This window comes from Danio rerio, chromosome 21, assembly GCF_049306965.1.
Source record: "Danio rerio strain Tuebingen ecotype United States chromosome 21, GRCz12tu, whole genome shotgun sequence".
NCBI lineage: Eukaryota > Metazoa > Chordata > Actinopteri > Cypriniformes > Danionidae > Danio > Danio rerio.
The window spans coordinates 11,016,387-11,037,500 of NC_133196.1; the positions used below are offsets into that span (position 1 = coordinate 11,016,387).

The 21,114-nt window shown below is 31.9% G+C and overlaps 1 protein-coding gene across 53 annotated transcripts in view; it reads left to right on the plus strand.

The window, feature by feature from the left end:
• The window catches only part of mapk10 (mitogen-activated protein kinase 10), a 141,472-nt gene that overhangs the window by 79,221 nt on the left and 41,137 nt on the right, over positions 1-21,114 (plus strand). For 38 of the 53 annotated variants that reach the window (XR_012396578.1, XM_068215922.2, XM_017352814.4 and 35 more), the window contains 5 exons: positions 1,720-1,849; positions 5,379-5,437; positions 8,732-8,870; positions 11,136-11,301; positions 13,528-13,599. Coding sequence is in view for 52 of the 53 variants with exons in the window: in XM_068215922.2 (XP_068072023.1) it covers positions 1,720-1,849; positions 5,379-5,437; positions 8,732-8,870; positions 11,136-11,301; positions 13,528-13,599 (566 nt within the window). In the remaining variant the exon portion in view is untranslated. Of the gene's footprint in view, positions 1-1,719; positions 1,850-5,378; positions 5,438-8,731; positions 8,871-11,135; positions 11,302-13,527; positions 13,600-18,239; positions 18,312-21,114 lie in introns of all 53 variants that reach the window. The other 15 variants (XM_073934917.1, XM_073934899.1, XM_005161473.6 and 12 more) reach the window with 1 other exon arrangement.

Here is a 21,114-nt window from a genome sequence, read left to right on the forward strand (position 1 = left end):
ATAAAATAAGAGTAAAATGAAGAAGAAGAAGAAGAATTATTATTTCACTGTAAAACCCAATGAGTTAAGGTAACTCAAACCATATGAGGAAATCGATTGCAACAAAACATTTAAGTTCAAAAATTAAACCTAATGAGTACTGTGAACTTAATCCATTTGACTAAACAAAGCAATTTGAGCACAGTAAAACCCAATAAATGATGAGAACTCAAACCAACTAAGTACTGTAAAACCTAATAAGTTGAGGCAACTCAAACCAGTTGAGGACACTGATTACTACACGCCATGAGTTAAAAAAAACTAATCTATAGGAGTACTGTGAACTTACTCCATTTAAGTTGAAGTAATGAGGTATTTAATTAACTCAATACTTTAAACAATGAATTCAAAACTCTTTTCATTCATTCATTCATTCATTTTCTTTTTGGCTTAGTCCCTTTATTAATCCGGGGTCGCCACAGCGGAATGAACCGCCAACTTATCCAGCACGTTTTTACACAGCGAATGCCCTTCCAGCAGCAACCCATCTCTGGGAAACAATCATACACACTCATTCACACATATACACTACTGACAATTCAGCCTACCCAGTTAACCTGTACCACATGTCTTTGGACTGTGGGGGAAACCGGAGCACCCAGAGGAAATTTACTATCAGTCAAATTTGAGTTAGCTACACTCAATTAATTTGATACAGTTGACTGTTGGGTTTTATGTTGTTATATTATTATTATTTTATAAATATAATCATATTTCAATAATAATAACAATAATGGTTTCTATATTACTAATACTACTAATAATAAAAGTTTCTTTAATTTATTATAAAAAAATTATTATTTAATCGTATATATATTTTATATTTTCTAAATAAAAATGTAAATGGAAAATGCAAATATAACACTTTATATATACACACACATATACACATAAACAAACACACACTCACTGTACTGTATACTTATGATTGCAGTTGGTCTTATATAATGCTAATTAAATATGTATAAACATTTCGCAAAGCTGGATTATTAAACAACCGTCACAAAACAAAACCTGAGATGTGCTGATCATTTATTTACATAGAATCAAAACTAAACATTCATTCATTCATTCATTTTTTTGTCTTAGTCCCTTTATTAATCTGGGGTCGCCACAGCAGAATGAACTGCTAACTTATCCATCACATGTTTTATGCAGTGGATGCCCTTCCATCTGCAAGCCATCAATGGGAAACACCCATACATTCTCGCATTCACACACATACACTACAGACAATTTAGCTTACTCAATTCACTTATAGTGCAAATTTTTGGACTGTAGGGGAAACCGGAGCACCAGGAGGAAACACACATCTACATGGGGAGAACATGCAAACTCCACACAGAAATGCCAACTGACCCAGCTGAGGCTTAAACTAGTGACCTTCTGGCTGAGAGGGGACAGCACAACCCACTGCACCCCCTCCCCCCCACCTCCACCCCTTAAAACTAAACATTTTCTATAAAATTAGTTATGTGTGCACATTTGTTCATGTAGTGCCTATTCAAAATTTAAATCTTGTTTAACTCACTTTTTATGCTGTGATTTTCTGTATCAATCTGTAATTTAGCATCTTCATAGCTGTTGACTTGATCTCTGAATGTGAATTTATGTTGTAAATGACGTTCACTCTCTGCACTTTAACTCACGGTTTGTTTTCTCTGTGTGTTTTTGTGTCAGTGCTGGATATGATGCCGTCCTGGACAGAAATGTGGCCATTAAGAAACTCAGCAGACCCTTCCAGAACCAGACTCATGCTAAGAGAGCGTATCGAGAGCTGGTGCTTATGAAGTGTGTCAACCACAAAAACGTGAGTGTCGCGTCAAATTACTAAAAACGAATTAAATAATAAAAATCATTAATGAATTAATAAAAATAATCAAACCCTGATCAAACATTTGTTTTATTGTTAATTTTATTATTATGATTATTAATATGAGTATTATTATTAGTATTAAAATTATTATCAGTAAATGATGTTGTAAAATGAGATAATGGCTTAAAAATTATAATTTATTAGAATAATATATATATATATATATATATATATATATATATATATATATATATATATATATATATTTAGATTAAGGTTATTTAATTTTGGTTTGATTAAAGTCATCAATCTAGCATTGAGAATTATATGCATTATTTTGTTCACAATTTCAAATAAATCCTTATTATTATAAATAGTAGGGATGGACCAACACAACAACAATAACAACAACAACTACTACTACTACTACTACTACTACTACTACTAATAATAATAAAAATAATAATAATAAAACCAAAAATATGTATTTGTTTGCTTGTGTGTTTATGTATTTCTGTAAGTATGTAGTTGCTTATGCATGTTTTTTTATACATTTTTATTTTAGTTTTTGTTGTTTTATTTGTTGTTTTGTTTTTGTTTTATTTTAGTTTTTTGTTGTTTTATTTTGTCGTTTTGTTTTTGTTTTTGTTTTTGTTGTTTTGTTCTTGTTGTTCTTTTATTTGAGTTTTTTGTTGTTTTGTTTTCTTAGATTTTTTGTTGTTTTATTTTTGTAGTTTTTTGTTTTATTTTTGTTGTTTTGTTTTATTTTAGTTTTTTTTTCTTTTGAGTTTTTTGTTGTTTTGTTTTCTTTGAGTTTTATTTTTGTTTTGTTTTATTTTTGTTGTTTTATTTTAGTTTATTGTTGTTTTGTTGTTGTTGTTTTTTTAGTTTTTTGATTTTTTGTTTTATTTTTGTTTTCGTTGTTTTATTTATATTTTTGTTGTTTTGTTTTCATTTTATTTTAGTTTTGTTGTTGGTTTGTTTTGTTTTATTTTAGTTTTTTGTTGTTTTATTTTTGTTGTTTTGTTTTGTCTCTTAACTCTTCTGAATTGTAAACATTTAGTATTATGTTGTCTAAAAACGAATATAAAACACATTATTAATATTATTATTATTATTAGTAGTAGTAGTAGTAGTAGTAGTATAAATAAAAGTATATTAACTCATAACAAATCAAGGTAAAAATATATCAAATATTTCAAAAACACTTCAGAAAAGCGAAAACATGTCCACCCCTAAAATGTCAACAGTTTCAACTGACCATCATATTGATCATCACTGTACAGATCTGGTCCAGTGGATGATGAAAATAAACCAATATGAAAGTGGATTAATCTTGTTAAGAGAGGAAAGTTTTTTTTTTTTTTTTTTTCCAGCAGAACATTTGTCAGATCTGCTGTCCTCCTCTTTCTCCCTCTCAGTCACCCAGAATGGGCTTTTAAAGGACAGCAGTGACGTGACTGAAATACTAATGTGCTTTTTTTCTGTCATCTTCACCTCTTATCGACTGCTCAATGCTGCTTTATGGATCTCAGCCTCTTTTCAACTAAATGTTAATGACTAGCTCAAATTAAACAAGAAGCTACATAAGTAGTTGATCAACAGTCCTTTCTAGCATGCAAAATGATTTTATAAATTGTGTTGATTTTGTGTGTAATTTTAGAACCAATTAGATCCAATTTTTTACCCGTTTGAGCTATTTTGTAGTTTTTGTACTATATATTCATTATTTAATTGTTTTGTTTTAGTATTTTTGTATTATATTACACATTTTAATACATTTATTTACTGTTCTTTTATTTATTTATTTATTTATTTAAATACGTAATTGAATAAGTTTTAGTTCAATTATTATTATGAAAAATACTTCCATGGCAGGTACCTAAAATAAAAATTAAAAAACACAAATACAAATAGAAGTGCTTTTGTTTTTTATTGATTTTTATGATTTCATTGAAATGGTGTTGTATTATTTATTTATTTTATTTTAATTAATTTATTCCAACTACTATTATAAAAATTACTTCCTTGTTGAGAACCTGAAATAAAAATAAAACATACAAATAGAATTGCTTTTTTATTTTATTTTATTTTATTTTATTTTATTTTATTTTATTTTATTTTATTTTATTTTATTTTATTTTATTTTATTTTATTTTATTTTATTTTATGTGATTTCATTGAGATAACGTTGGTATTTATTGATTTATTCATTGATTTATTAATTCATTAATTCATTCATTTATTTTTATTTTTTATTTATTCCAACTGTTATTATGAAAAATACTTCTGTGTCAAGTGCCTGAATGGATTCTATGCACAGCTAGAGTTTTAAGGCCAACAATAAACTTCCAGTTTCAATTTAAATTTTCAATTTCACAAGGCTGTTTTTACAGCATCAGTGCTGTACTGTAATTACAATACATTCAGTTAAATAGACTTAAGCATTCCGTTAGTTGTTCATGCGTAAATCGAGATAAAAGACCATTGTAACCAATAACAACCGTCAGTAGTTACAGGCTAGCGCAAAAATTCTATTGAAAATACTGGGGTACAATAAACTGTCATGTTTTAAAGAAGTGGGCAAGGGGAAATAGATTTTAATGCAGTACTTCTTGTCCAATCTAAGAACCCGCCTTATATCGTATATATATCTAACAGGCAGTGACGATTGCTGATTTTTAAAGAAATCAGATCTTAAAAGTGACAATTTTGTAATGGAAAGACAGTTAACCAGAAGCCGCGGGCTGCCTGACTGAAAAATAAAAGTCTGTGTGCTGTGCATATAGCCCATTCAAAAAATAAGTAAATAAAATACAAATATAAATAGAAGTGCTTTTATTTTTTGATTTGATTTTATGCGATTTTATTGAATTAATGTTGTATTATTTAATAATGTTATTATTATTATTATTATTATTATTATTTATGTGTATTTTTTAATGTATTATTTTTTTATTTCAACTACTATTATAAAAAATACTATCTACAATAAAAATAAACATAAAAAACACAAATACAAAATAATTTTTATGACATTTCACTGAGATAAGATTGTGTTATTTGTTATCATTATTAGAATTAATGTTATTATTTTATGTAATATAATTGAACTAACATTGTATTGTATATTAATGTTTTATTATTATCATTATTATTATTATTATTTTGTTAATTCTTTTAAAGTTCATTCCAACTATTATTATGTAAAATACTTCTTATGGCAAGTTCCTGGACATTTTTTAATAATATTTAATGTTTTTTTTGTTTTGTTTTGTTTTTCACTGTGATAACATTTTATTGTTAAGTATTATTATTATTTTTATTATAATTATTATTATACAAACTTTTAACAATTCCAATACAGTATTGTTTTTAAACTTAATACAGTATAACCTGAAACTTGTAATTATTATGATACAAATAAATGCACCATGCAAAAATAAGAAACATAATACAAATAAACAATAAGATTTGACATATGGATCATTATACTTAAACTCTTGTCTTGTTTCTCCTGCAGATCATCAGCTTATTAAACGTCTTCACACCACAGAAGTCTTTAGAGGAATTCCAAGACGTGTGAGTAACGACTGAACAATTTCCAGACATGATCTCATCTGATTATATCACGTTAAACACTTGTTCAGTTAATGTTAAGACAAGTCATGTAAAAGGTTCTGCCCCTAAAATCTGAAGGAAGAGCCATATTTGAATCCAATAAATAAACATTCTAAACAATCCCGTGATCTCACATCAGTGTCATTCCACATACTGTATACACTACCTGACAAAAGTCTTGTCATCTGACCCAGTTGTAAGAGCAATAAATAATAACTTGAATTCTAGTTGATCATTTGGAAAAGTGGAAGAAGGTAGATTTTTCCGATGAATGATCTGTTGAACTGCACCCAAATCATCAGACATGAACATTATTGTGCATGGGTAAAATGGAGGAAGACGCAAGAATGCTTTCTTTGCCATTCCAGAAGACTTTATTAAGTTTCTTGAGTCATTGCAGAGATGTATGGATGCAGTCATCCAAACTCATGGGCATCCCAATATTAGTTCTTTTCCCACTGCACCATGACTTTATATTCTATACTGTACACTATTTCTGTTAAGTGAAAAGAGTAATTAAAAATCAAGGCAAGATTATCTTTAATTTTGGCAAAATATGCGTAATATAGAGGCCTCTGCCTTTCATATTAGCCTCTTCTGATATCAAATGATCAAATAGAAGTCCATTATTTGTTTTTTTCTAAAACTTGGATAGGCGACAAGACTTTATACAGTATGTAAAATTACACTACCTGTCAAGAGTTGAAGACAAAACCAGTTAGCTATTGGGTTTTCATTTCCTGAGTTGTTGCTGCTGTCAATTCTGAGATATTGGGCTTTTCATAAAGTGCTTTTTATAAAAACTTTTTTTTCTCTTTTTTTTTTATTTGTCACACTTTATCAATTTCTGTCTGCAGCCTTTAATTATAGTAGACCATTTTAAAGGCTATTCTACAAAAGAATTCATTTTTTTACATTTTTTCACAGTTTTATTTATTTCATGAAGGCTTTTACAGAAATACATATTCATTATCAAACTGCAAAAAAATGTTTCAAATACTAATTAATTAAACTTAAGTGTTTTAACAAATTTAAACCTTAATCAGCTTACAGGGCCAGGGCAACCCCGATGGATGTTTCCTAATTTTTAATATATGTTCCCTTCATCTCAGGGGCATGAAACTCTCCAACTTTTCCTAAAAAAATCTCTTAAAACACACTTTATTCAATTGTTTTAAAGGTGTGTACATTTTTTTAAATCAGTCACGGGAAAACTAATTCCAAAATTATGGCATAGTTGTATGCTAGTGTAGTAAATGGATAAAAAAAAATCCACACAAAAAAAGATAAAATATGGTTTATCAAAAGAAAAGAATAATATATATATATATATATATGATGATCACATCCAAAATAAAAGTTTGTATTTACAGGATGTGTGCAAACTCACTGTATAAATATTGTGTATATAAGAATAAAAATATATAGGAAATACAAAAAAATTAGGCTAGTTATTGTATGACGATGGTTTGTTCTGTAGACAATTGAAAAAATATATAGCTTAAAGAGGTTAATGATTATGTCCCTAAAATGGTGTTTAAAAAAAATCTAAAACTTTTATTCTAGCCTAATTAAAACAAAAAAGACTTTCTCCAGAAGAAAAAAAATATTATCAGACATACTGTGAAAAATTCTTAGGTCTGTAAAATCATTTGGGAAAAATTTAAAGAAAAACAAACTCAAAGGGGGCTAATAATTCTGAATTCAACTCTGTGTATACACACACACACACACACACACACACACACACACACACACACACACACACACACACACACACACACACACACACACACACACACACACACACACACACACACTAAACAGAACTCAAAAATCATCTGTGGTAAAACTTAAGAAAAAAAATGTGAATATATTATTTTTAGGGCCCCCTATTCACCTAGAGTTTTAGCTTGATAATATAAATGTTTTTGATTATTTTTAATGTGCTACGGACATTTATGCAATGTGGGGTTGATTGCAGCAGGGCTGAAGGTGTTTGTGACGATGATTGATCACCTGCAGTCATTTATATGCTTTCGCTCTCTGGTTTGTTCCTGAAGCTTAAATCTCTTATGCTTCATGGTTGAATTTATTCTGCATGCTGTGTGGATTTCCTCTAGAGATGATCAATATGAGTCTGAAACTTCTCACTCAAAACTGCTCACGTTTGACTAAACCGCTCATGCAAACTAAAATATTATAAATCAACAAAATATGAAACTAGTTTGCCACTGCCACGTTACATTTTTCATCTTTGTGACCTTTGAATGTTATTATTATTATTATGTTTACTATTATTATTATTATTATTAAATTATATAATTTGCTTTTGCTTACCTGTTATTATTATTATTTATTATTATTGATAATTATTAATAGTAGTAGTAGTATTTAATAATAGTAATACTAACAATGACAATAATAAATAAATAAATATATATGTACAGTTGAAGTCAGAATAATTAGCCCCCCCCCTTTTTTTTATATTTCCGAAATTATGTTTAACAGGGCAAAGAAATTTTCACAGTGTCTGATAGTATGTTTTGAAAATCATAGTAAATTTCATAGTAAATAACAAATATAATAAATATAGGTACAGATCATTTATTATTTACAGGCAAAGCACTTAAAATTATTATGAAATTATTATTTGATATTTAAAAATATATTTTGCTATGTAGCTTTATTTCTGAAGGTTTAACTTTCTGTTGTGGTTTTCTCACCAAATAAAATAATAACATGTATGGAGATGTAAACACACACACACACACACACACACACACACACACACACACACACACACACACACACACACACACACACACACACAYATATATATATATATATATATATATTTTTTTTTTTTTTAAACTGTAGTATTGCACCTTTAAATAATCCATTAAGGGTCAGATCTCTGTTTAATTCTTTTCATAACACAAAATAAATAGCAAATATGACATTTAATCCCTAAAGGCACAGCCACAGCTTCTGAATGCTCATCAGAAAGCAGTTGATTGTACAATTGACTTTAATCGAGAATCCCATTCAGACTTGCTGACTGTCATCAAACAGCAAGTATTTTCTCTGCATAAGAGCTTATAATGATCCACATTGATCCACAGCGGCCTCTATTGTGCCTTAAAAAGACATGAATGAAGCCACGCCAATGAAATATGACACATTTAAAGAGGACTGTCACTGTTGCTGTTATTCGGCCACTACAATTCATATCATTTTTTCTCATCGCTTTAGTTACCTGGTCATGGAGCTGATGGATGCAAACCTCTGCCAGGTCATTCAGATGGAGCTGGACCATGAGAGAATGTCCTACCTTCTCTACCAGATGCTGTGTGGAATCAAACACCTGCATTCAGCTGGCATTATCCACAGGGTGAGAGAGATATACCTGCACATATACAGTTGAAGAAATTATTAGCCCTCTTGGGATTTTTTTTTTTTCAAATATTTCCAAAATGATGTTTAACAGAGCAAGGAAATTTGCATAGTATTTTCTATATTTTTTTCTGGACAAAGTCTTGTTTGTTTTATTTCAGCTAGAATAAAAGCAGTTTTTAATTTTTGAAAACTATTTTAAGGTCAGTATTATAAGCCTGCTTAAGCAATTATTTTGTTAGATTGTCTAATAACCAATAAACAAACATTGTTATACAATGGCTTGCCTAACTACCCTAATTTGCCTTATTAACCTAGTTAGGTCTTTAACCGTCACTTTAAGCTGTATAGAAGTGTCTTGAAAAACATCTAGTAAGATATTATATTTTATTTATATTTTTATTATATATTATTTACAGTCATCATGGCAAATATAAAATAAATAAGTTATTAGAAATTAGTTGTTAATACTATTATGTTTAGAAATGTGCTTAACTTCTTTCCGTTAAACAGAAATTGGGAAAGAAATATACAGGAGGGCTAATAATTCAGGAGGGCTAATAATTCAGGAGGGCTAATAATTCTGACTTTAACTGTACAAACAGATACAGAGTGGAGATCAGAATTATTAGAATCGCTGCATGTTGCAGAAGACTTCTTCCAGTGAGAAAAAATTACATACAACTTCACAAGACGGCAAACAATTGTGCCATGTGTCTGCCTCTTATTGATGTTTTTTTTTTAAATATTGCATTTAAGATTTTTTAAATGTGCTGTAAAGTGGTCGCACACCGGATGCACTGCTCAGCACCGCGCACATGACAGTTGGAAATATCGCACACCAGACATGCACATTCGAATGTAATTTAATATAAAACAATTCAGATGGCTATTTAGGGCTCAGTAGAAATATGAACAGTGTCCTTAGTCGTTGCTGGGCACGACCGACTTGCCGCGTCTGTCTGCGTACACTAATGTAAATCTATGTTTAGAATTTTAAAATGCATAGCGTTGACATATAGAATACTAGATAAATTGGATGTTTATCAGAGTAGATGGGGAAATTACTTGCCATTTTTGGAGAAGGAATAAGGTCATTGTGGTGAGACGCACACCAAAATTGTAATTATTTATTTATTTATTATTATTATTTATTTTATTTTTTCCATTATTTATTTATGTCTTATTGTATTGTTACTGTTCCTATAAGTATTTGTGCTCACAAATGAAGGGGGGGGATAAGGGGATGTTAAAAGGAGGTAAAATGTATAAACTGATTGTATTGTGAAATTATTGAAGCAAAACAAAATAAAAAATGAATCCTAAAATGCATAGCGTTGCGTGGTGCGTCGTCGATCGGCAAATTTGGTGTGTGACCTCCTTCAGAGTTTGTAACTCAGAAAATATAGGAATGCACAAAAATGGAAAACCAAAAAACGCACTTGACCGCAAACCAAAGACGAATTTAAAAACGCTTTGTAATAATTACTTACTATTTTATTAAATAATACAATTTTGTAAGATTTTCTGACAGTGAACGAGTCGAGAGGCCTAATTTTTTTTTTACCAACGCTGCCATGACAGAACAGTAGCACTACTGCAAGCAGCAGGGATAACTTCTACATGGATATGTCTTAACTGCGTTATTTAGGCGACCTTTGTTTTTTCGTAAACATGTGCAGTTTATGCATAAATAGGAATAGTTCATGAACAAAATATCAACATGGCAAAATATTGACATTGAACTATTTGCTGCTCATGCGCTTTAGTCGATGCAGCAAAAAACTCGTAATAAAATGAATGGGTCATCCAAATAAAATGAATGGGTTTCATAGCGCAGCGCTTTCTATGTCCAGTGTGAAAGTCGCTTCCCTCTGTGCAATGACTACAGCTGAAGAGAGTGAAACCAGTGCACTGAACATTCCTGTGCCCATTTTTCTTTTTCTTTTTTTCTGAAAACTGAAGCTACTTTAGGTCGATAATTTTCAGATTCAACATTTGGTGCATCCCTAATAAAATATAGTAAAATTGCTTAAATCTAAAATTGCTGATAACCCTTTATAGAAATAAGCAGTGACCTCAGAATTTGGAGAATTGTACTGTGGGTTCTTTAATTTTGCTCTCCACTATTGGTGAAATCAGTAGAACTTAAAGGAATCGTTCACCCAAAATAAGAATCCACCATGACTTAATTCATCATTATTCATAATTTTTCACCACAGTCTTGCTCTAAATTTCCTTGTTTGTTATTTATCCCATTAAGGATTTGAAACCTAGCAATATTGTGGTGAAATCCGACTGCACGCTGAAGATTTTGGATTTCGGCTTGGCAAGAACTGCTGGAACTAGTTTTATGATGACCCCCTATGTGGTGACGCGGTACTACAGGGCCCCGGAGGTCATTCTGGGCATGGGCTACAAGGAGAACGGTAAACCAAGCATATAGGAGATTGATCAACACTTTCAAATAACATTACACTTTCGAATAACAATACACTACTGAGCCTTGTTTACACCTTTTTCTTATTCTTTAAGCATAAATTCTTTAAGGGGGGGTTCAAATCAGGACTGGTTAAGTTTTGTTTAAAAATTGTTACCATAAGCGATGTTATTGTCATTTTGAGATCATTTTATCATTTACACTGATTATATACAATGATAATATAACATTGCAAAAAGCCATAAACTTTAACTTTAAAATACTTAACGTTATTAAGGTTATTTAGATTCTATAATTTTATGTTAAAAAGTTCAATCCTATAATATATACTATTAATGTTCCATCACGTAAATATCCAAATATTAACTTTGACACTAATGAGGTAGAATGTAAATGTCATTGTAAAATGGCTTTAACGTTATTTGTAAATATATATTGCACAAAAAAAAAAGATACAATGTACATGTACAAATATTACACAATAAGTTAATATATTGATTATTGTGACAGGCCTAACTGTTGTTGTTTTTTTTCAGTCATTTTTTTTAGGCTTTAAAAGCAAATTTAAATCTGGTCTGGTTAGCTTGTGTCAGAAACACAATCTGTAATGTCAATTATTTGATCGATAGGTGAATATTTGAGTGTTCACCCATATACAAGTTAACTCTATGAAAGCAGTTCTATCAAAGGCATTTTCTACTACCTCTGGATGTGGAAGCTCATACTATTTCAGCCCTGTATTAAGCAGTTTTGCATCTTAATACCAGGTAAAAAAAATCTAAATAAAAGGTTAATATACATCTAATTAGTATTTTGCATAAAGCAGTATGTTTTATGCAAACAATATAGTACACAATTATGTAGTCAAGTGTCCTCACCGAATGGCACATTTAATTCAGAAAAATCCTAATTTTGAAAGTAAATTTGGCTATTTTGGATCATGTTTGAATTTTGAATCATGCTCTGCACGAAAACGTCCAGCCTTTTTAACATAATATTCATATAATAAGATAATTCATAACTAACTATTGGTAATGTCTGCGTAATTTTCATAACCAGAGCTTATTAACTTCCTATTTCATTAGGAAAAAATGGATAACAAAAAATAAACTTGTTCAACACCAACATGTATATATTTAACCCTCCTGTTGTCTTAAAAGTTTGTGTACCTGTACATCGTTTCCCCTTTGAACCAAATAGTTTTTAGCAAGACAGTATTCGTAAAAGTTTCTTACAAGCAGATTCTTATTGTGTGTGTGTAGGGGTGAGTGCATGGGAGTTGCGCCAACCTGATTTTACCAAGTAGGACATGTTTCTGGATTAACATCCATGTTGATCCTGTAACAACATTCCAATCAGCCAATCAGAATTAAGGGATATGTTTACCGTTTACGTTAAGCTTAGACTTACGGTTAGGTTTATGCACCTCTGTATGAATGCTATCCAAATATTATTCCCCTCTGATTTTGGGAATAATTTACAGTTATGGTTGGGTTTAGGAGTGAATAGAGATGGATTACATTTTCTAATAAAAGTAATGTTCCACGATGTTAATCCAGGACCGCATCATATTGGCAAAATCAGGACATACATGGGAGGTGTTAGTGTTGGAGTGTGCATGTGTGTCCCAGTAGTTCTTATGGTGTAAAATGATTTTATAGCTGGTGTTGGTTTTATTCAACCGTTGTACACAAAATGTGTACAGCCTTCACGAAAATATGAAAACACAATTTTTTTTTATTATTATTATTTTGGGGTAATTTTAGAAAAAGTCACCAAACTTCAACACATTAAAACATTGTTTATGGGTTATTTCTGCTGTTAAAATCATTTTTTGACGCATAAGTCAATAGGAGGGTTAAATATTTACTGTAGTACAAATAAAGTTTTAAATTTTAAGCATTAATGATTACATTTTGTGCTAACTTGCTACTAGCGTGCTAAAATACTAACATATTTCACTGCTAGAACTCATTAAAAAGCTAAATAATCGTGTGTAGAGGTCAGGCTATGGATTTCCTTCCGGAGGTCTGTTTTGATCTGAGCAGTTGTGGAATAATGCTTTTGTCTAATTACATGTGTGGCAGATAGAATTAGCCAAAGTGATACAGCTCGCGTAGGTCTTTCTCTCTCTCCATCACTGATGACTGTTTGTGCTAACGCTAACCTCTCATTTTCTTTCCTTTTACTCTCCGTCATGCTTCTTTGCCTGCAGTGGATATTTGGTCAGTTGGTTGCATCATGGGAGAAATGGTGCGCCACAAAATCCTATTCCCCGGCAGGGACTGTATCCTTCATCAATCGCTCCAAACTAATCTTGACTTATATGGCATAAATGATACAAGCCAATGAGAAATTAGCATCAAGTATGAGAGAAAGTTATCGAAATTAGCATCAATCAAAGAGTGAAGATACTAAAACTTCAGTATTTGGATAAATAAACGGATGTGCATCTGTGGGAGACTTTTTAAATTACTTTGAACATTTTTTATTTACAATATTAGGGCGACACAGTGGCGCAGTAGGTAGTGCTGTCGCACAGCAAGAAGGTCGCTGGTTCGAGCCTGGCTGGGTCAGTTGGCATTTCTGTGTGGAGTTTTCATGTTCTCCCTGCGTTCACGTGGGTTTCCTCCGGGTGTTCCAGTTTCCTCCACATTCCAAAGACATGTACAGGTGAATTGGGTAAAGGCTAAATTGTTCGTAGTGTATGAGTGTGAATGAGTGTGTATGGATGTTTCCCAGAAATGGGTTGCAGCTGGAAGGGTATCCGCTGTGTAAAAACATATGCTAGATAAGTTGACTGTTCATTGCACTGTGGCAACCCCAGATTAATAAAGGGACTAAGCCGAAAAGAAAATGAATGAATGAATGAATGAATGAATTTACAATATTTATAACCAGCGGTTCATTCTGCTGTGACGACCTCAGATTAATAAAGGGACTAAGCCTTTATAAATATAAATATTTTTATAATTGTTTGCATAGCTATATTCTATCAGTGAAATCATCTTTTTATCAAGCATAATAAATTCTGTAGAATTTTTATTTTAATTTAATTTTATTTAATTATTATATTTATTTATTAATTTTTTTCTGTCCAAAAAAATAGTGGGTTTTTAATTATATTAAATTTTAATGTTTACATGTTTATAGATACAGAAGTAAATAATTACTTATACATTTTATTTTTATATTTTAAATAATAATGTATTATAACTATTGTAAAAATGTTTTACTGTGAAATATGGAAGAGATTTTTTATTTACAAAACAGTATAGTTTATATGACTATATATGAGCATATCAGGGTTTCTGCAAGTTTCACCAAGTTAAATTTAAGACTTTTTAAGACCATTATAAATGAAACTTTAGACTACAGGGCTAAATGCAAAGGATTTTTTTTTCTCTCGAATATCCCAGTGAGAAAAGATTTTCACTTGCCCTATCAAAAAATTATTAAAAACTAATACATTTAATAATACAATAATAGTAATTTTTGTTTAAATATTTTTTTATTAACTTTTAAATATATCCATTTACAAGCCCTATAACCCTTACCAAGAATAGAACAAAACAAAGCTATCAGTTACTTCAGTCTACAATAATAATAATTGAATAATAAAACATTTAGGTCAGGTCAGTATCCTGAGCAGTAAATAAAAGAATAACTTTTATGCAAATATTATTGAAAGTAATTAATGCTATTTTTTAAATAAAAAGTTAAAAGTTTTGTTGAGATTGTTGTTGATTGTATGGGTTTTAAGGGCCAGATTGGGTAGCTATACATGAACAAAAAAATAAGACCTGAAGAAGATTCAGGACCAACAACACAACATTTTTAGTAGATTTTAGATTTTAGAGTAGATTAAGTAGTTAAGACCTAAAATGTAGCTTTTGAGACTTAAGACATTTTAAGACTCCGCTGATATCCTGGTAGCTGATAATTTATCTTTCATTCATTCATTCATTCATTTTCTTGTCGGCTTAGTCACTTTATTAATCCGGGGTCGCCACAGCGGAATGAACCGCCAACTTATCCAGCAAGTTTTTATGCAGCGGATGCCCTTCCAGCCGCAACCCATCTCTGGGAAACATCCACACACACACACATTCACACACACACTCATACACTACGGACAATTTAGCCTGCCCAATTCACCTGTACCGCATGTCTTTGGACTGTGGGGGAAACCGGAGCACCCGGAGGAAACCCACGCGAAGGCAGGGAGAACATGCAAACTCCACACAGAAACGCCAACTGAGCCGAGGTTCAAACCAGCGACCCATTGACCTTCTTGCTGTGAGGCGACAGCACTACCTACTGCGCCACTGCCTCGCCCCTAATTTATCTATTATAGTCATTTTATATTTTTTTAATTCTTAATTTTTAATTTTTAAAATTGTCTTTTTTTTTTATTAGATTTTATTTGTAGAATTGTTTTATAATTATTTTGTACAGTTATTAATAATGAAAATAAATGCACAACAAAATAAAGAAATATATTTTGCATCTCATATCAATTCTTTTCAGGATTTTGCAGTCCACGACACTTGACCTGACCAGAGTTCATCTGTTCAAGCATAACTAATCGACTAGGCTGTAGTTCTCTAACCCGCAGGCTTCATTTGGCTTTTTTCTCCTTTAGGTGCTATTTAAACATCCAAATGTTGTTTCAATCTCTTATTGTCACTTTCATTCCCTTCAGTCCTCTGAATATTGAAGATGTTGTTCATTAAGATGTTGTGGGATCATTGTCTGATGAGTTTGATGTCAAGCTCCGGTGCTTTCTCCTTACCGCGGTGTAGTTATTCCTTCTATAATAGGACGCGGTTCTCTTTTAATTGGCATTTAGAGACAGTAAAACAAGTGATATAATGATTCAGTCACAATCGCCCTCTCTCCAGTTACTCATTACTTTGAACTTCACTTCTCTGATGCTAATGAAACCTAGAGAGTTAAATAGCAGTTATAGACAAGTTAGTCACTGGCAAACAGTGCTTGTTTTCTGCTCTCCAAACTGCAATTAAGGTATTGATCCTGTAGACCAAGCCTGGCTTATTTGGCTCTTTTTACAAACTCATTAACACATGCTTAAATTGACTTCACTATGCTGTTGATACCTCTAGTCTTTGAGGCTCTGGCTCTGTTTTTTACTAAAGCTATTTTAAAAATGCCCTTATTATGCTGTGTTTAAGATTCCTAGTCACCTACAATATGTTTTCAATCCATAAAAGCTCAAGAAGCACTTGATTTTCTCATATTATACATTGCAGTATCAGCTCTTTTCTCACAATGTCTGAAATGGTTACTACATCGATTAGGGCAGAATCTGAATTCATTTACTATTCCCTAGTCGAAACTAGACAGAAATTCATTTGCCGCACAAACTCTCAAAGGGCATTATGGGTTTTCTCTAGCTGTTGAATGTACATAGGATGTACACTTGTTATTGTGGTGTATTGTGGGATTGATTGAGTTCACTTCAAAACGTCCACTATGGTTTCAGACTCCACTACAAATGGCTGCTGCTTCAAATAGTGCACTCCTACCCTATACTGGGTATAGGGGAGGGGTTCTCAAACTTGGTCCTGCTAATAATGATGACATTATACAAAAGCAAATTGTTATGAATGAACTAAAAAAAGCCTCCCGAGATGAAGAAGGCATAAAAGCAGTGGTTTGTCATATTTATGTAGGCTATAAAATAATATGTTTTGTAATATTTTAATCCTTTATATTTGTATTTTGTATATATATTCTTATTATATATTATCTATATCCTTAATATTAAAATTTTTTCATATGTAAAGATATTTGTTTATTGCTCTACATCTTTTGTGTATTAAGCAGTGTGTAAGCGAGGAGTTTAGACCGGGTTTGTTTTGGTCTATTGAATAATCTATTATAGTTTCTCAAAATAGCAACGTGCCAGCAATGCGCCTCAGAACGCCTTCCTTTGTAGACCAGAACGCCTATGGGCGCACATATGAGCGCAAATGCATTTGCTATTTAAACAGCGTGGCGCAACGCCTCAAAAAGACTCTTGCGCCACATTGCGCGAGGTGTATGATAGGGCCCTTTAACTCACATGAACTATTCAAGCATTATTTTAAAAGGTTACTAATGACATTTTAGTGAGGGTATTCTGTAAATCACAATCAAAATGTATGATTTTGCATCCAGATACTATTGTAACAGGGTGAACTTCAAGAATATTACAAACATATTAATTTTGTTTGCATTCAGTTTTGTGCCTGCTACATATACATCTTTGGCTTTGGCACAAGAAATGTCCCCTTAATGTCTTTTCGATCATATCACATTCTGCCAACCTGCTTTAGATTATTTTAACACAGAGGGCTCCAATCTCCTTCTTTAATAATAAATTGGAATATTTAACGCATGAATATGAAGGATCGCATTATCTCACTGGACCAGAGCGGGTTCATAAGTGAAGTGAAGTGAGCGACTCTTTGATGGATAATCTTTAAAATATGTCACATTCAATTTCCTCAGTCAGTGCTCTTATAAATCTGTCGAGCCGCTTGGCTAGATAGCATTTTCAATAATCATAGGTAGAAGCCAAAATGTAGATAGCATAATTCATATACATTTAGAAATCACTGCCAGTACGCATGTATGCATTACCAAGAAAAACTTGAACATGCATTGAAACCAGCTTTGTGAAAACCGGCAGAAGAGTCCTTGCAGTTGCTAATAATAAATATTAACATATTAATAATAGAACAACTACTAGAATAAATGAAATCAAGCCTCTGGCTTTCTAAGTAGTGTTATAATTCAGATATTTAAAAAAAAAAACAGTGTATGTCACTTCACAGTATGTGGTGTATGGAGTGTCTGTTCGTATGGTGTGTATGTCTGTGTGTCATGTAATGCTGATCGTATGTTGTGTGTGTGGTGCAGTGGACATGTGGTCTGTAGGCTGTATCTTTGGGGAAGTTATAAGAGGAACTGTGCTGTTTCCAGGGACAGATCGTATCCTTCCCTTCTGTCTGTTCTCCACTTCTCACTGCTGTCTCTTTTCATAGTTTACTTGCCAACTTTGAGAGTATGAATGTGTTTGTATATGTAAAATACAGAAAATATGTCATATAAAAATATCTATTCCTCCATCCATCTAGAGTATCTATCTATCTATCTATCTATCTATCTATCTATCTATCGAAAATTTATATCTTTATCCATTTCTCAGTGAATATAGATCATATATTTTGGTGCATTTGAACAAAACAGATTAAGCCGATACATTTAATAAAATAATGTTTTAGTCACCGACCACCTTTGAAAATAGCAAGATAATACATTTAAATTCATGTGAAATATTGGATTAAAAAAATTACAAAGACAATATTTCAACAAAACGTTTTTTTGTTTCTCTTGAATTTTCCTGTTTTAAATCCATCACATAAATAACTTGGTAGTTTGAACCTACATTGTATCAAATAACATGAATTTTAGGGCTGCACGATCATCCCTAAAGTACAAATGAAATCAAAACTAACCATATTGATTTTGTTAGCTCACACAGCTAGTGTTCTGGTGAACTATTCATCTCTGCGTGTTATTAAGAAAACAATAAGGTCAAATTAGGTCTGTCTGAGGTATTGGGTGTGGCAAACATACTTAACCCCCAACTATCAGTTTTGACAACAAACAGAAATAGTAAAGAGGAGGTCTTTGTCATGTTGTAATAACATTTCTGAAACCATTTTCCCGATCTCTGGTAATGAAATGCCTACTTTACTAAATTCAATCAGCTCGCAGTAGAAAAACAAGCCACGCCCACAGTTTTCTCATTTAATATTCCATTTCTCTAGAAACGGTTGCTTCTTCCGGTTCATGTGGATTTTAATTATCAGAGTGTTTTAATAAGTCTTCTTAGGATTCTTGCTCTAAATATGACTGACAATATACTTTAGTTTTTGTTCACATTCTCTGTTTGATCCCAAGCTTGGGTCAAATAAAAACAAACCCAGCTGTTGGATTAGGAATCAAATCTAAAATTGAGAACTTTAAAGGGTTAGTAAGAAAATTATGTTATTAATTACTCACCCTCATGATGTTTTAGTCTCTTGAAACTTTGTTCATGATTGGAACACAAATTAAGATATTTTAGATGAAATCCTGGAGCTCTCTGACCAGTCATTGACAGCAAAAGCTCTAAGACGAAATCTGAAAAAGGTATCGACATTCCATGAGACTTTACCGTTTTAACTATAATTATACAAATCCTTTTGTGTTGTAAAAACAACTCAGGGCATCAAGTCAAGGCAAATTTCTACGGGTTGTACTTTATATTGCCATTAGAGTTGTATTACCTGTACTAAATGCAAACCATAATCAAACGCAGAAGATATAGTTGTTTTTGATGCACAATTTTGCTAATGGAGTTTTTGTTTGATTACACCAAAACCACTGAATTCTTATGAAATGTTTTGTAGAGCTCTCAGATTTCATTTAAAATACCTAAATTTTTTTGTCCTGAAGATGAACAAAATGCCTCAGGAGTTTGGAATGACATAAGGATGAGTAATTAATAAAAGGATTTAAATGTCTAGGTGAACTAATCCTTTAACCCAATGGTTGGGTTAGATCAAATCCAACCTCAATTTTCCATGAACTATCGGACCGTTATTTTAAAGTGTTACCAATGCCATTTTTGGGAGGGTATTCTGTAAATCACAATTAAAATGTTTGACATTGTTCAGAAAAATCTAAACAAAAAAAAGCTAAATAGTACACATTTAAATGTACAGCAATAACAGCTGTAGCCATACAGTAGCACTACATTAGAAAAAAAAATCCTAAATCTGACAGAAACAGCCCAGTTTTTATTAGACTCACTATGTAACCTGATTTTGGAATCTATTTGGAGAGCTAAAGCCGCCAGGCAGCTGTTATTGTTTGGCTTCCTTCAACATCATGTTGAGATTGAGCGAGATAGAACGAGAAAGAGAGAGAGAGAGATACGGGCTGGCTTTGTGTTTTTAGGAGACAGAAATGTCCCGTTCCTGCAGGATGACGTAATGTGCTCCTGACGGTCCTTTGAACCGGGACCCCCTTTGTGGGAATCATGGGAAGCCTGGTGAGCCAAAGCAGTCATGTGACTCCATGAGGAGAACCGGGCTCCATTTCCCCCCCTTCTGTTGCTAAGCAGCCATAGAGACGACTGTGAAGGTCTTCAGGATCCATTCAGTTCATCTGGATCAGAGCTAATGCTGGAAAACATTCTCTTAAACGCCAATAATAAAGAGCGCTGAATGCCAGCAGTCTCTCTCTCTCTATCTCTCGCTTGATACTCGTGCTTCTGCCCTCATTTCCCAGCGATACACTTTTGTGGTAATGATACGATTGAGAAGAGAAATGGCAAGGTGTGCGCATCGGATTTATAAAATAAGATGAGTGTCAGTTTTATTAAAATCTATAATTAAAAACGTACTGGATTTTTTTTATAAGGTATATGTTTGAGTGAAACGTTAATATTTGCTTTATTCTGTATGATAAAGGTCTGATGAAGGTTCCGATAAACAAATTTCGAATTAAAAGAAAGCGTTTCATACTCTAAAAGTGGTTATTTATAGCATTTTTATTTTCAGAAAATGACAAATCACCAAATATTTATTTAAGTGCTGGGCAACCGTTAATTGTGAACTTTTAGATCGCCTCCAAAACAAAAGCTTGTTTTGACTTAAAATATGAGTGCATACTTTGTATATTTATTATGTGTTATAATTATCAGCGAACCAACAGCTTTGGATTGCTAATGAACAACAAATCC